Source organism: Dioscorea cayenensis, chromosome 2 (assembly GCF_009730915.1).
Source record: "Dioscorea cayenensis subsp. rotundata cultivar TDr96_F1 chromosome 2, TDr96_F1_v2_PseudoChromosome.rev07_lg8_w22 25.fasta, whole genome shotgun sequence".
In the NCBI taxonomy this organism is placed as follows: Eukaryota; Viridiplantae; Streptophyta; class Magnoliopsida; order Dioscoreales; family Dioscoreaceae; genus Dioscorea; species Dioscorea cayenensis.
Genome location: NC_052472.1, coordinates 10,507,869 through 10,523,000, shown reverse-complemented (window position 1 = coordinate 10,523,000; position 15,132 = coordinate 10,507,869). Strand labels below are relative to the sequence as shown.

Genomic DNA, 15,132 nt, shown 5'->3' with positions numbered 1-15,132 from the left:
TTTCTTTTTCCCTGAGAGAGGCTTTTATGCAGTTAAAACCTATTTTAGAGCTAGTGATTACTGCTTATAATGTAGTTAAAATATGTATTAAAACTAGTTATTACTTACTGCTTAAATTCAGTTAATTCATGTATTAAAACTAGTGATTACTGTTTAAATGCAGTTTAATTCATGTATTAACACTAGAGATTACTACTTATAGACAGTTATCTATTATTTACGTTGTATCTATTTTACATAATATCTGTTTAACATAATATCTGTTTAAGGGACAAGAGATGCAAGTTTGAGACAAAATTTTGAGAACAAAAATTTATACTTTCATTCATTTAGCTTATTTTGGAATGTGATTACACTGTGTAATATCGAAAAATGCCATAAGTCTCTAAATATATCCTTAGAAACAAAATTTATTAAAAAAGTTAAGCAAGCTGGTCCTCCTTCAAGCATTCTCTCCAGCCTTAGAAGCACTAATAACACTTGGTGGAATCCATTGTCTCCTCTTTTTGGTTGCAGCTTCAATTTTATTTTTTTTCTGCTAATTTTCGGGCAGCTTCAACTGTGGCCCTTTTTTTCTCTCCTTATATTTGAATTTTTATCCTTGTTGGACTCATTTCATTAGCAATATATAACTCCTGCTCTTGTGTATTAATAACCTATATTATTGAAGAGCATTGATGCGTTAGGGTTGTCGAACCTCAGGGACTGTACTAGAAATACTCACTTAACACTGATCTCTAGTGAGAATTGAATAAGTGTTGGGATTAAGATAAATGAAAAAGCAATTAAAAGATATATGGACAAAGAGAATAGATGGAGATAAAAGGCCATTGGATTAAGTGTCAACAAAAGAGAACAATGCCCCAAGGTGTTCCCTCTGCACTCAGCAATACTCACTCACTCTCAAGGTTTACCAGGCACATTCTTAGGTTCTAGTGTGTGCTCAAAAGCAATGAAGCATCTATGGTTCTCAAATACACCATGTTTTACTAAGGTAACTATGGTTTCATGCACATCAAGTTTTGCAATCACACAATGCAACCACAACTATGGCAATCCACACACCAAGTTTTACCTAAGTAACTGTACAAATCAAACACATCAAGTTATGCAAACACATCATTAAACACAAGGACCAAAAGAACTCCGTAAATCATGAAGAGTAAAGGTGTTTAAGCATTCAAAGTACAAAGTTCTCACCCCAGGGCACCGTGGCGGTTAGCCCCTCATGGGTGGGTACAACATGGAGGAGGTAAGACTAGATCTAAAGAAAGAAGACATGAATCCCTTCTCTTTAAGATTACCACCAATGTCAAGCTCCGTGTGCTAACAACACTTCTCTTGTGCCTCCAACTTGCTCCTTTGTGCCTTAGAAAGTGTGGAAAAACTTGATCTTCGCTCTCATCAAAGTCCTAATGCTGGAGAAGAAGATCCCCGAATAAAGACGATTCAGAAACCCTAAAAACTGGAGTTAGAAAAGGGGGTATCAGGCTCGACACGGTTTGCGCACGATCGTGTCCCAGACCGTGTCATGTTGGGGGAGAGTCGAGTGATAAGGATTGTCTCTGCCTGGGAAGTTCTGTGGTGGGGTCACGATCGTGTTTTGACCGTGCAACACTGTGGCACGATCGTGTCATGGGTACCCGGATCGTGTCAGTAATTCTTCAAACAACTCGCCTATGGCCAGGGATTTTCAGGGGCATTGACATGACCGTGTCCTAACCATGTTAGGACTGAACATACCCTTCAACATAGAATCTCTCTGAATCAACAAATGGCTGAGAACTTCAGGAAGTATGACACTGAGCGTGTCCCACCCGTGTCAAGCTTGAACACTTGAACTCCTTTAGAATATTTTCATCTCGAATTTGCTCCAAATTGTACTGAGCCCCTGATTTCTGTGCATATGACAGTTAAATTGTGTTGCTTGATTTCAATAGTACTACTTGTGATACAGGCCCTAGTTGAACATTTTGAATTGTTTTATTTTCCAGATTGATTTGTGCATCAATTAATTGCTCAACTGGACACAATATGGGAGACCAAATTAGCTAGTTATACTGAAGAACATAAATACTTAAGCAATGGTCTAGCTAGTTATATTGTGTTACTTAATTTTAAAAGTAGTACTTGTCACACAAGGTCTACTGGAACATTTTCAGTTGCTTCAAGTCTTTCATTGAATTGAGATTCAATTAAGTGCTTAACTTGCTACAATATGAGAGACCAAATTAGCCAATTATACTACTGAAAATAAATACTTAAGCAATGGTTTAGCTAGTTATATTGTGTTGCTTAATTTCAAAAGTAGTACCTATGACACAGGTTTTACTAGAACATTTTTATTCACTTCAAGCCTTCCATTGAATTGAGATTCAATTAAGTGATAAACCTGACACAATATGAAAAACCAAATTGGTTTCCAAATTGTAAAATTAAATTGATACAACAATATTCATACCATTTGCATATGTTCTTCTAGAACCTGTGGATTTATTCCATCCATAGGGTCATTACTAAATACCTTCACAGGACAATAGAATTATTAGAACCTAATTTTACTTAGATTCATATATTGTAATTAAATCACTTCATCATTGGTATTAGTTGTTGTAGAAGGCCCAAGTTGCCCTCCATGGCCCATCATTGGCAATATTAGTTCCCTCGGATAGGCCACATAATAAAATACAAGATGAATTATTAAGAATAGAACAAGAATGAACTTGTGTGCAATATAATTTAATTCATGTACTTGTTGACCATGAAATCTTTTGTTATGACCTACAGCTCCACATATGTTGTAGGTGATATATATATATATATATATTTTTGCCTTTTATGTTCATCTTTCCTCTATAAAATCCAGGTTCCTCAGTTGCATCTTTTCTTTCTTAGGATAGTCTTCTTCCCTCTTTTTTGTTAACAGGTTCTGGTGGTATCATAGGGCACTAAGGACTCTTTGGCTAGCAGCTTTTGTCTTGTGTAGGGTATAGGATATGCCTATATATCTCTAGGAATGTGGGAACCTTATAATAATCATCTATATAATTCTTTGGCTTGTCTTTGTTATAATATATTGCATAAATGGCATGAGAACAAGGCACTCTAGTTAATTTCCACCTTCTACAAGTGCATAGCTTTTCTCTTGTGTTAACAACAAATTGCCCATCATTGCCTGCAATTTGGTATTGACCACCCCCTGACCATGCAACACTATAGGAGTAAATCATTGTCTTTGCCTTTTCCAATTTTAAGTATCTTAGATCAAAACACACTTTCACATTTTGCCATTGCATCTCTCTTCTTCTGAAATTCTTCACATCAGCTTTGTTCTTGTGGTTTCATTCAATGTCACTATCCCTTTGGTTCTAGCATCAAGTATTACACTATTAAAACATTCACAGAGGTTATTCAAAATCATGTCACACTTGAAATTAGGCTTGAAATGTGCCCTAGTCCAATGTTGGGGGTCTATTTTCTTTAAGAACTCATATGCATCAAGTGACATGACTTTTAAGGTTTCTATTTCCTTGTTAAAGATAGGGATGAAGCTGGCACTAGCACACTTCCATAGTTGGTCTTTTAAATCTTTTCCCTTGTAGTTACTCCTAAAGTTGCTATGTATATGTCTAACACAGTATCTATGCTTTGAATCAGGAAATAATTCTTGCATTGCTGGCATTAAGCCCTATGAATGGATTTATTTTGGTAGACAGAAAGTACATAACAAGAAGAAACAAACAGCAAAGGGAGAAAAAACAAATAAACAGAAGAAAATAATATTTAATTAGTTATGAAAAGCTTTACAAAACCACAAATTAATTATTGTATTAAGGTGTTAAGACATCTGACCTTTTTGTCTATCACTCATGAAGCCAAAATGGTGGTTGTTGTTAATTTTCAAATCTATAGCTAGTAGCTCCAAGAACCAACTCCAGTTAGCATAGTTCTCTTTCTCCACCACATCCCATGCTATGGGATAGATGCAACCATTTGCCTCTATTCCCACAGCTCGAGAGGAATTAGCCCCCAAACTATCCCTTGAGCCAACAACCATTAACTAAAATAATTGATCTGCATCCTTCCATGAAACATGCCTTCAATGGACCCAAACAAAGATACATACCTTCAAATCTGCCTTCACTGCATTTCAACATTACAGTTGATCCTGGATGGGTCCTTAGGAGTTTAAGTCTATAATCATATAAACTCTTAATCTCCTAACCCTCATCACCATCCAATATGTTGTTTGCATGATGCATTAGAAATTAAAATCAAAACAATTGAAATAATTGAAACATCATAAGTAATAAATATAAACCTCACCTTTTTGCAACACATTTTTCCCATCCAAGCCTTCAGCCTACTAATGTCCACTTGTTGATTATGCTTCACAAACTTGTTGCCTATCACAAACCATGAAGGATTTGCCCTGAATTGATCCAGATAATTCTCATCAACCCATTTTGCACTCACATGCCTCACATTGTGCTTCCTAGTGCACTCATGTTTGAGAATCCCATATTTGATTTGAATTGTGTTTGGGTATTTAATCATGGGAGCTGCCCATAAATAGAAAGGATATCCCTTCTTACAAATTGCCTTGCATCACTTATTATTACTTTGCCTAAAATTCATTACACACATGTTCTTAATTCCATAGTTGGTAACAGTCTCTCTAAATTGGCTAAAGCTACTAAACTTCATTCCAATCTCAAAATGTGGGTCCTTCTCATCAAACTCAGAATGAAACTCTGGATATTTGGGCTTACTTGGACCTATTCCTTCTTCATTTGTCTCAGAACACGAATGCAAGTGTTCATATTCACCATATTCAGATTCAATTTCATCTCTGGCATTAGTCTAATCCTGAATACCTTCAACTCCTCCATGGCCTTCCTGTGTAACCTGCTTATGCCCATCCACACCATCACTACCCTCATCATTGTCCACTTCCTCACTATTGAAACTATTTTTTGAATCATGAAATTCACTCCCATCATCCCCTTCTTTCTGCTGTCCAGGACTTTCCATTTGGCTGTCAATATTTTCTTCCACTGCTTGAAACTCCTCAAAATCTAATACTTGATCACCAGGGCCTATGACATGACTGTTTCTTGTAACTAAGTTAGAAACCTTTGTATATATATTTATTATCCTATTATGCCCAACACTTGAAGATAATTCCAAGACATTTCCATCATTCCTTATCTCCCTTAGCCCCATATTACTACCTCTTAAGTTCAACCAATAAAATGTAGTTCCATCCACCTCCAGACTCATCTCCTTTGCCATTTTATTATCTCTAATTTGGATATCTTATCAAGGGCAGTAATAATCAGCAAACCCAACAATTTTACGACCCTCGAATTTGTGTACCACATCATATGTGTCATACAATCTAACTGTGAAATACTCACTACTGGGTGTTGACAAAAAAGGAAAGAAAAAAACAAACTGGTAATTAGTACATTATGTAGACTTTTATCTAAACAAAGATAGCATTGGATTGTTCTATTAATTATCTCCTATTGATTTACTTCTTTCATAGGTGGCAAATTAATGTGCATCTAAACATAAATTTCAATGTTCTGACAACAAATGTGCATCTAAGATTAAATCTCACTGTTATGTTATTTTTATTTAGGAGTACATGGCTGACAACCTAAAAAAATTTATTAACATGAACAAGTTTCACTTGTCCTCATTAACATAAAGTACACAAAACTTCTATTCAATATAAAAACTTTTGACTATATATATATATAACCTATACATAATAAAAACACACAAAACATATATAAATCTAAACAAAATAAATCTAAACAAAACATATATAACTTCAATTCAATATTAAACTCCATACATAATAAATCTAAACAATACATATATCAAACTCCATACAAAAAATATCAAACAGACTTTGGAAAGAAAATAGACACACTTCAATAGGCATTGACATGCCTCATCTTGCAAAAAATATACAAATCCTCAATTTAATAGCAAGTAAAAAAATATATATATCAAACTCCTTACAAAAAAATACCCAAAACATAACAATATATACATAGAGAATAAACTATAAACATAAATTTCAATTCAACAACAGAACTTTGGAAAGAAAATAGACAACAATTCACATGCCTCATCTTGCAAAAATATACAAAACCTCAATTGAATAGCAAGTAAAAAAATATGTCAAACTCCATACAAATAAAAATATGCAAAACATAAGAAGATATACATAGAAAAAAAACTATGAATCGAACTTTCAATTCAACAACAGGACTTTGGAAAGAAAAATAAACACATTAATCCCACTGACATGCCCTTATCTTGCAGAAATATACAAAACCTCAATTGAATGGCAAGTAAAAAAACATATATCAAACTCCATACAAAAAAAAATAGACAAAACATAAGAAGATATACATAGAGAAGAAACTATAAATAGAACTTTCAATTCAACAACAGAAGGAAAATAAACACATTCATCCCACTGACATGCCCTCATCTTGCAAAAATATACAATACCTCAATTGAATGGCAAGTAAAAAACATATATCAAACAACATAAGACATTAGACAAAACATAAGAAGATATACATAGAGAAAAAAACTATAAATAGAACTTTCAATTCAATAATAGGACTTTGAAAAGAAAAATAAACACATTCATGCCACTCACATGCCTCATCTTGAAAAAATAGACAAAATTTCAATTCAATGACAAGTAAAAAAAAAATATATATCAAACTCCAAAGGGAGTAACATAAAACATAAGAAGATATACATACAATGGCAAGTAAAAAAATATATCAAACTCCAAAGGAAGTAACACAAAAAAAATATATCAAAAATAGACAAAATTTCAATTCAATGGAAAGTAACACAAAACATAAGAAGATATACATACAAAATAAACTCTAGTAAACTTTAAACAAAAACTTCGATTCAATACAATACTTTGTATTGAAAATATACACATTTGGCCCACTCACATTCCTTATCTACTCTAGCATGGTTAACATTGAGAATCAATATATACATCCCAAATGTGATTTTAATATAGACTAGAAAAACCTAAAACTGGTACATTCAAAATGCAGTGAAATTAATGTAATGTCTTACAGTTAATTGGTGATCCTACGTCTGCTAGCCTTATCATCCAGTCAACCTCCATGAGGCACACTAGCGATTTCCGAACATAATGTGGAGATAGTTTCTTCAATAGTATATTACTGTCTACATACATATGACGTGGAACGAAGCCTTCCACGTGAGAATTCTGGTGATCACGTCAGTAGCTCACCACTGGAATAGTCCCAGTGCCCTCCCGTTGAAAGAAAATCAAAGTAAAGCACTCATTTTGATATATATTGAAACAAAGTGCTCAAAATGAAACATAGGCATATAAAGTACCTACTCAAAAAAATAACCCGAAGCATCTCCGAAGCCATTCCTTATCTCTCCGGCGGCATCTCATCTACAAAACATCTCCGAAGCCGCTTATCAAGCCTCAGCGGTATCTCCTCTCCGAACTCCAAGCAATATCTCCTCTTTTAACTGATTTCTTCTTTAATAAATTAAAAAGAAAGGAAAAGCAAGATTTGGTGAGATAGATCACAAGAAAAGCTTCGACTATATTATCGACTTCAAACAAGTAACCCGACAAATACTTCTGAGGAAGAAATCTTGTCGGAATCCTCTCACTCTCCCTCACCCTCGGTTTTCTCTCAATCTCCTCAACTTCCATCGAGACTAATCATGATATTTTGCTTAGAAATCACCTCTCAATTTTCAAGGTATTTACTTATTTTTTTGTTAGATTCATCCTTAGTTCCATTGAATTATAATGAATGCTAGGATTTGATTGTGATTTGGAATATCAACCTTCAAGGATGAATTTTGTAATTTAGGTTAGATTGAGAGTTTTGATTTGCAAGATGAGTAATTCAAGCTGGTTGATGTTCGTGGTGATATGAGTTTTTAGTAATTGATTCTAAATGTGCTTGTTTGTTACTTATTTATTTATTTGATGGACTGTCATTCTTTGTTCAAGTACTTGGAGAGTTTACTTATCAATTTATTGTCTAGATTCTTGTTCAATTTGAAGTTTAATAATACTTGTTAGGTATTCTTGTTTCTCATTTTTATCCTTACTATGTATTCTTATTATAGAATCACAATTGGTTAGCTTGAGTTTAATGGTTATGGTATTATGTTTTCAGGTGAATGATTAAACTTGGTTGGATTCAAGTTTGAGCTTGCTCTTAGCAACATCATCATATTTGAGTCTTAAGGGGCCATAATACTTGCTTTTGGTTTCTTTTATCTAGTTTTTGTATTTTGATTAGGTTGTTGATTCAACCTCAAAATTTTATATGAAGTGGACCAACATTACTCTTGATTAAACAATCTCCTCTAAAGAATCTATGTATGGGTTTTTTCAATTGGAGTATTCTACTATTAATGTTACCATGTTGTTAATCCAATATGCAAAAAGGTATGCTTGCGTAATAATTACTAGCAATAAAGCAAGTTATTTATACATCAGAAAATCTCCAGTCGAAAGCACACATTGAAAAGATAGAGCATCCTTACTCCTAACTGTCAAAACACCATCCTGAATTACTCCATAATTAAATGTTCATCATTAGAAGATTCATCCTTAATCTGAATGCCGGCATTAGAAGATTTATCCTAAATTACTCCATAATTGAATCTTCATAACAATTCTTCACGTAAGTATGCCGGCGTTTAATATCATTTCTCCAACGGGATAAAATATATTGAGATGGAATCTCTTTCACATTCCTCTCAATAAAAACTTTGCATATATGTCTACCAATAATTCCTCTAAACTCAAATAAACAACATGTGCATCTAATATCAAATCCAAGCTCATTTTGATAAACATTAAAGCCCACTTGCCGTCTAACTCTACCTTCTTTTCCTTTAAAAATATCTGTCACCTGAAATATACTTGTTGCCCCTTCTGATCTTATACATGAAAGATTGCAATATAGCATTCCTCTCAAAGATTGCAATATAGTATTCCTCTCAACTCATCTTGCAATAGCATAAAAATCTCATTTGTATATGTTTCTTGTAGTTACTTCTCAAAGTGGCAATCTGTTTGCATTGGAATGCATGAGTTAAAATTAGCAAAATCAGCTTTGTTCTCCTTCTCAATCTTACTTTTTAATGTATTATCATATTACTCCACAAATTGCTTTAAGTATGTTGTTGGACCAACATAACCATCAAAGAAAGCATTTATGACTTCACTTCTTTGAGTGGTAGATATTCCAGCCCAAAAAACTCCTTTAACATAAACAGAAGCCCAACGATGACGATTTGTGTACAAATAATATAGCCATTCATTTTTCCAATGTTTCAATCTTCTTTCCAAATGATTTCAAATTCTTGAATATCTACTGCCTCATAAACAATACTCTTCAAAATCTCCTTTATTGCTTTGTACTGAGATAGCCCTCCTAGCTTCTCAGAATTTTTTTTTTTCATAATATGCAAAAGACAAAGTCACTGATGAGAATTTGGAAACACTGTCCTAATTACACCTTGAAATAACCATACATTGATATGTAATTGTTGCCTTTGGAGGCTTCCCAGGCATGCATTCCAAAAGCTTCATATGCTGCTATAGACCTTGCGTCTACCCAAAATATATTTCGTAAACGTCCTTCTTTATCCATATCAATCAAATGGTAAAAATTATAATTTCTCTGTTGCATATGTGAGAAATAATTCCTAGTGCCTCCACATCTCCAACTCCAAGCCTAAATCGCCTTGCTTTTGCAATATAATTCCGTCAATCTTTTTCAGTATAGGTTAAATTTTCAAACCACTTTCAATGGACAAGGAATGGAAATTCTTATGTAAGCTATACCTGCTTAGTCATTTAATTCAAGCTTTCTTTTGCCATATACATCCATTTTTTTAATACACTTTTGGAAACGAGCTTTATGTGCACTAAGTGTGTGATTATGCTCCAAATTGATAGTAGATATAGTAAAACACCCATCATTACCAACAATAATATTAATCTTGGCATCACAATTTGTTTTCCTAGATAACCTTGGGTTGAACGCACTTTTTGCAGCTGATATTCTTTTACCACCTCTCACACAAGTGAGTGTGTAATATTTTAATTTTCCATCATCTCCAGATCTTCCACTTTTTTTTAGCAATACCAAAACCATCTTGTCGAGCATATTCAACATAAAAATTGTAAACTTCTTCTTCGAATTAAACATCATGCCTGCCTTTGGCTTCTCTAACTCTACCAATTTCTCTTTCTTTTTATTCAATAATTTCTATATTAGAAGATTCAACTTCATTCCCATTCTTAACTTGTTTATAAGACTCAAGTTCCAATTCTACCATAATGCTCTTGATTTGTATCTATAATAAACAAGTAACAATTACATCATAAGAATATTCAAAACTGAATAATTGTAAAAGATGAAAGATATTGAAATTAAAATTGTCTTAAGGTTTGAATGGAAAATATTAACTTTGTTATAAAATTTTTTAGCTTAAGATATCTTTTAGAGTGATTAGATTTTCATGATATAATTTGTAATTTAGTAATAAAAAAAGGGAAATTAGTTGATGACAAAGACTTTTTTTTTTTAATAAGGATAGACATTCAGAACAACATTTCTCAAATAAAATTTATTTAAATGAATTTTTTCCATAACATACATCAATTTATAACAAATAGAATGCAAACAGTAAATGTATTAAATCCAAAACTAAATAAAATATTATCAGTGAACAAAAATTTTCTCTCTGCAAGTAATTAATAGATAAGGATAAGGATAATGATAATGTAGCAAATATTTATAATAAATTTTCACAATAATGCTTCCGATACAATAATAAACAAAATATAATCAATAAAATCTTCCCCATCACAAGCTAAATTGAAAACTTATCTCTCTAAAGCTAACGAAGATATAAATAAAGACAAGAATAGGCAAAAAGCTTTCTTTTGGTCAAATTACATGGTTGTTATCTGCACTAAGAAAAATGAATTAATACCTCAATTGATTGGTGTCAAGAGAGGCTTCAGAGATGCTTCATAGAGGCTTCAAAGAGGAGATATTGCTGGGTGCGACATCAGAGATGCTTTGGAAAAGAGATACCACCGGTTCCTTGAGAAGGTGCTTCGGAGATGCTTCATAAAGGAGAGGCTTCAAAAAGGAAGGCGTTTGAGAGGAGTGCTTCCGTTCTAGAAATTGAGAGATTTGGAACGGGCTTTAGAGATGCTTCTTAAAGGAGAGGCTTTGAAAAGGAAGGTGTTTGAGAGAAGAGCTTCTGTTTTAAAAGGGGAGAGATTTGGAATGGGCGTCAGAGATGCTTCATAGAGGAGACACTTCGAAGAGGAAGGCGTTTGAGATGAGAGCTTCTGTTTGACGAGGGGAGAGATGAGGAGCGGCTTTGGAGATGCTTCGCAAAGGAGTGGCTTCGAAGAGGAAGGCATTTGAGAAGAGAGCTTTTGTCCAACAAGGGGAAAGGTGAGGAGTGGCTTTGGAGATGTTTCGCAGGGAGAGGCTTCAAGGAGGAAGGCATTTGAGAGGATTGCTTCTGTCTGAGAAAGGGAAAGAGATGAGGAAAGGCTTTTGGAGATGCTCCACAAATAAAGGGTTCGAAAAAGAAGAAGGTGTTGAGAGGATTGCTTCTCTTTGAAAAGGGGAGAGATTTGGGTAAGTCTCTTTGTTTTTTTTTAATCAGATTCGTCCTAGAGGAGAGAGATAACGGATGACATGTATGCCACATAGGCAACCACATCATTCATTCAGTGATTTCGCTTAGAAAGTTGGCATGTACAACATTTCTCAACTTTTTAACTCTTTACTAACAAGGCCTTAGTTTATACAACCATCACTGATAATGCATGCAAAGTGTAAAAAACAAACTAACACTATTAAAATAAAAAATAAAAAATAAAAAATAAAAAATTCTCCTGTACCACCAACTCAATCAGTGCACACTTTTAGACACATCATGCATCATAAGATCCTCAATGAAAGCTTCAAAAGTTCTTAACAGAAGAACCCTTAGGATTAACACTAGTTGCATTCTCTAATGCTCTTCTCACCACCTTAATCTCCTTCTTAAACTCTTCTCGACCCATCAAACACTTAATCTTCTTACTAACCTCCCTTCTATCTGCCCTCCCTTTGCCTCCAAGATCAACCCCAACCTTCCAATCACTCACAACAAGCTTCCTATTTGTAAACTGATCAGTGAGAAGGGGAAAACAAAGCATTGGCACACCACTCCAAATGCTCTCCAACACTGAATTCCATCCACAATGAGTTAAAAAACCTCCAACTGAATCATGAGCCAAAACTTCAGTTTGACAACACCAAGGCACAACTATTCCTCTCTCTTTGCTCTCCTCCATGAATCCCTTTGGCAAAGGTTCAACTTCATCTGAGCTAACAATATCATGCCTCAAAACCCAAATGAATCCAACCTCACTCTTTCAAAAACTCCACATGCAATCTCCTCCAAGTCCTTCTTGCTAAGATGTGCATAACTTCCAAAAGATATGTAGAGAATTGAGCCTTTTGGCTTTGAGTCAAGCCATTGTTTGCAGTTAAACTCAGTCCATAAGCTTGTAGCTATTGCGGTAGAAGGTGAAGTGTTTCTGAAACTTGGTGCAAAGATTGGTCCAATTGCATAGAATGGTTGGTTTGCATTGAGTGCTAAGATGGTCTCTGGCTCAAGCTCTTGGACCGTGTTGCAAATCACATAGTCTGCTGCTTTTGCTTGCTCAAATGCTTTGAAGATGATTTGGTGCACCACTGAACTTGTGTCTGTTTCTTGGAGATATGACATGAGATCACTTGGCTCAATTTCTGGTACTCCTGGAATGTATGTTATTGTATCCTCTCTATTATCTGCAATCCATGCATTTCTTCAATAACGTTAGATCTTTCTTTTGTTTTTTTCTTAATTAAAGTTGTGAAATGTCTATATAAATTACTCCTAGATCAATAACACATCCAGATTTGTAGAGGTCTTCTACTACAACATAGAGAAGAAGTAATGGCAAACAAAATTAAGTTTAGAAAATAATGCTAATATATGAAGTAAAAATATCATGGATCTTAGGTTAATCACTTTGGATTGAATTAGCTAGGCTCAAATAATGTTTTCGGTATGCATATAATATTGTATCAGAATATGATTTATTTGATTTGTTTCTAACGTAATTAGTTAATTGATTTGGTAAAGATGATATAAACTTAAATCTCTCATTTTATTGGCGTAAATTTTTTCGGTTGGCATAGATTAAGAAAATATGTTAGTCTTGTATCTATGTCTTTTTGGAAACAATCTAGAAACTAATAGCATTAAAGAGAATACCTTTTGTTACTTCCATTTAAAAGTTATTTACTATTATAAGAAAATTAAAGAACTTGCAAAACTCAGAGGTTTCAAAAAGAAACTTGAAATAAAACACTCTAATTGTAAAAAACATAATATAAGAAAGAAAAGACATGGATTATAATAATTACCGCAAGAACGAAAGGTGGCCATGGAGCCGGAGAAGATGCATATGATAATAGAGAGAGTAAAACAAGAGCAGGCTCAGTCCAGAAAGAGATGTAAGGGATGCCGAACTTCTTCGAAATGGTCGAAGGCCAGACGAAGAATGTATCAGCAATAATGCAAGTGACCGGGTCATCAGAACTCATCAACTTCTTCACTAGTTCTTCTACATGAGCTGAAAATGACATGAAGAAGTGAAGCCATGAACTGGTCATGGTTGAGAGATCGATCAAAGGAGATCGGTAAGCCATCGGAGATTATTTCATAGTTAATGTCAAGACCAGAGTTTCGTACTCCAGCGAAAATATTGTTGTTGTTGTTGTTGTTTTGAGCTTTTGAGGTTTGATGATGGATTGATTCGGTGTTAACAAAGGTGACAGTGAAGCCATTAGAGGCGAGCTTGGTGGCAAGATGGACGGAGGGGATGATGTGGCCTTGGAGAGGGTACGTGATGACAAGGGCGTGTGACTTCTTCCGGTGAGATTGATCCATGCATGCATGCCTTTGAATTATGTAATTACAAAGATGAAGAGTTAGATTGAAGAACAACTTTATAATGTACATACAATGGCATGCGCATGTATATATATATATATATGTGTATGTGTAATACTCTAGCCGTCTTATTATATATAAATATCACCTTTCAATGTCTCAAATTGTCTATTCACATATTTAATTTAAATATTAATTTTTAAATTTAATTTTATTAATCTATTAAAATACATTATTCTTTACTACTATCATTTTTAACTTTATTTCATTATTTTTTTATTAAAACTGGATAAACTACATATTTATTACAACAAGAAGAGAATAAGTACAAAATTAAACAGACTCTAGAGCAAACTAACAAAACATAAAAACTTTATTTCAATATTTTTTAAAAGTGGATACACATTATAGGGGTATACTTTATATATATAAACGAAAAAGATGCCAAAACCAATTTTACTTTCTTGGGTATACTTTATATATATATATATATACTGCATTGAGGAAATGAAGACAAAACTACTCTAGCATCATTTACGCTTCTCTGCAGTTTTACTATGAAAAACTAAACTCAGGCTAATAAATGGTGAATGGATTAGAGGATATATATATATATATTTATATTTATCATAACAAAACAACCCTACAACATCCAGCTTCTATATGATTTAACCATGAAAATTTAACTATATATATATATATATACAAAAAGTAAAACAAAACAAAAACATGTAAAAGAACGAGGATTTTAGCCTTGAATCTTCTTTATGGCTTTGGCATGAAAATTAATCTCTAACTCTAAACATTATAATTATATATATATATATATTGAGAGAGAGAGAGAGAGAGAGGGAATTATAATTAATCAAATCAAATAGGAAAACAAAAACTCCACAACACTTGAAACTTCTTACCTCGTTAGTAACATCCCATTATGATGTGACACTAAAAGATTGGTCCTAATCCCTGAAATGATGGACAAACCTTAACACCAAATAAAGTATAATTATTAAGAGAGAAAGCGAGAAGAGAAGAACAAAGATT

General features: G+C 33.6%; 1 protein-coding gene across 1 annotated transcript; it reads right to left on the bottom strand.

Moving 5' to 3' along the window:
* Window positions 1-12,064: 12,064 nt before the first annotated feature.
* LOC120272446 (UDP-glycosyltransferase 86A2-like) lies at window positions 12,065-14,085 on the bottom strand. Its single transcript, XM_039279273.1, is given in 5 exon segments — window positions 12,065-12,520; window positions 12,523-12,955; window positions 13,569-13,618; window positions 13,620-13,775; window positions 13,777-14,085. Coding segments are annotated over 5 exon segments (1,404 nt in total).
* Between the last annotated feature and the right edge of the window lie 1,047 nt (window positions 14,086-15,132).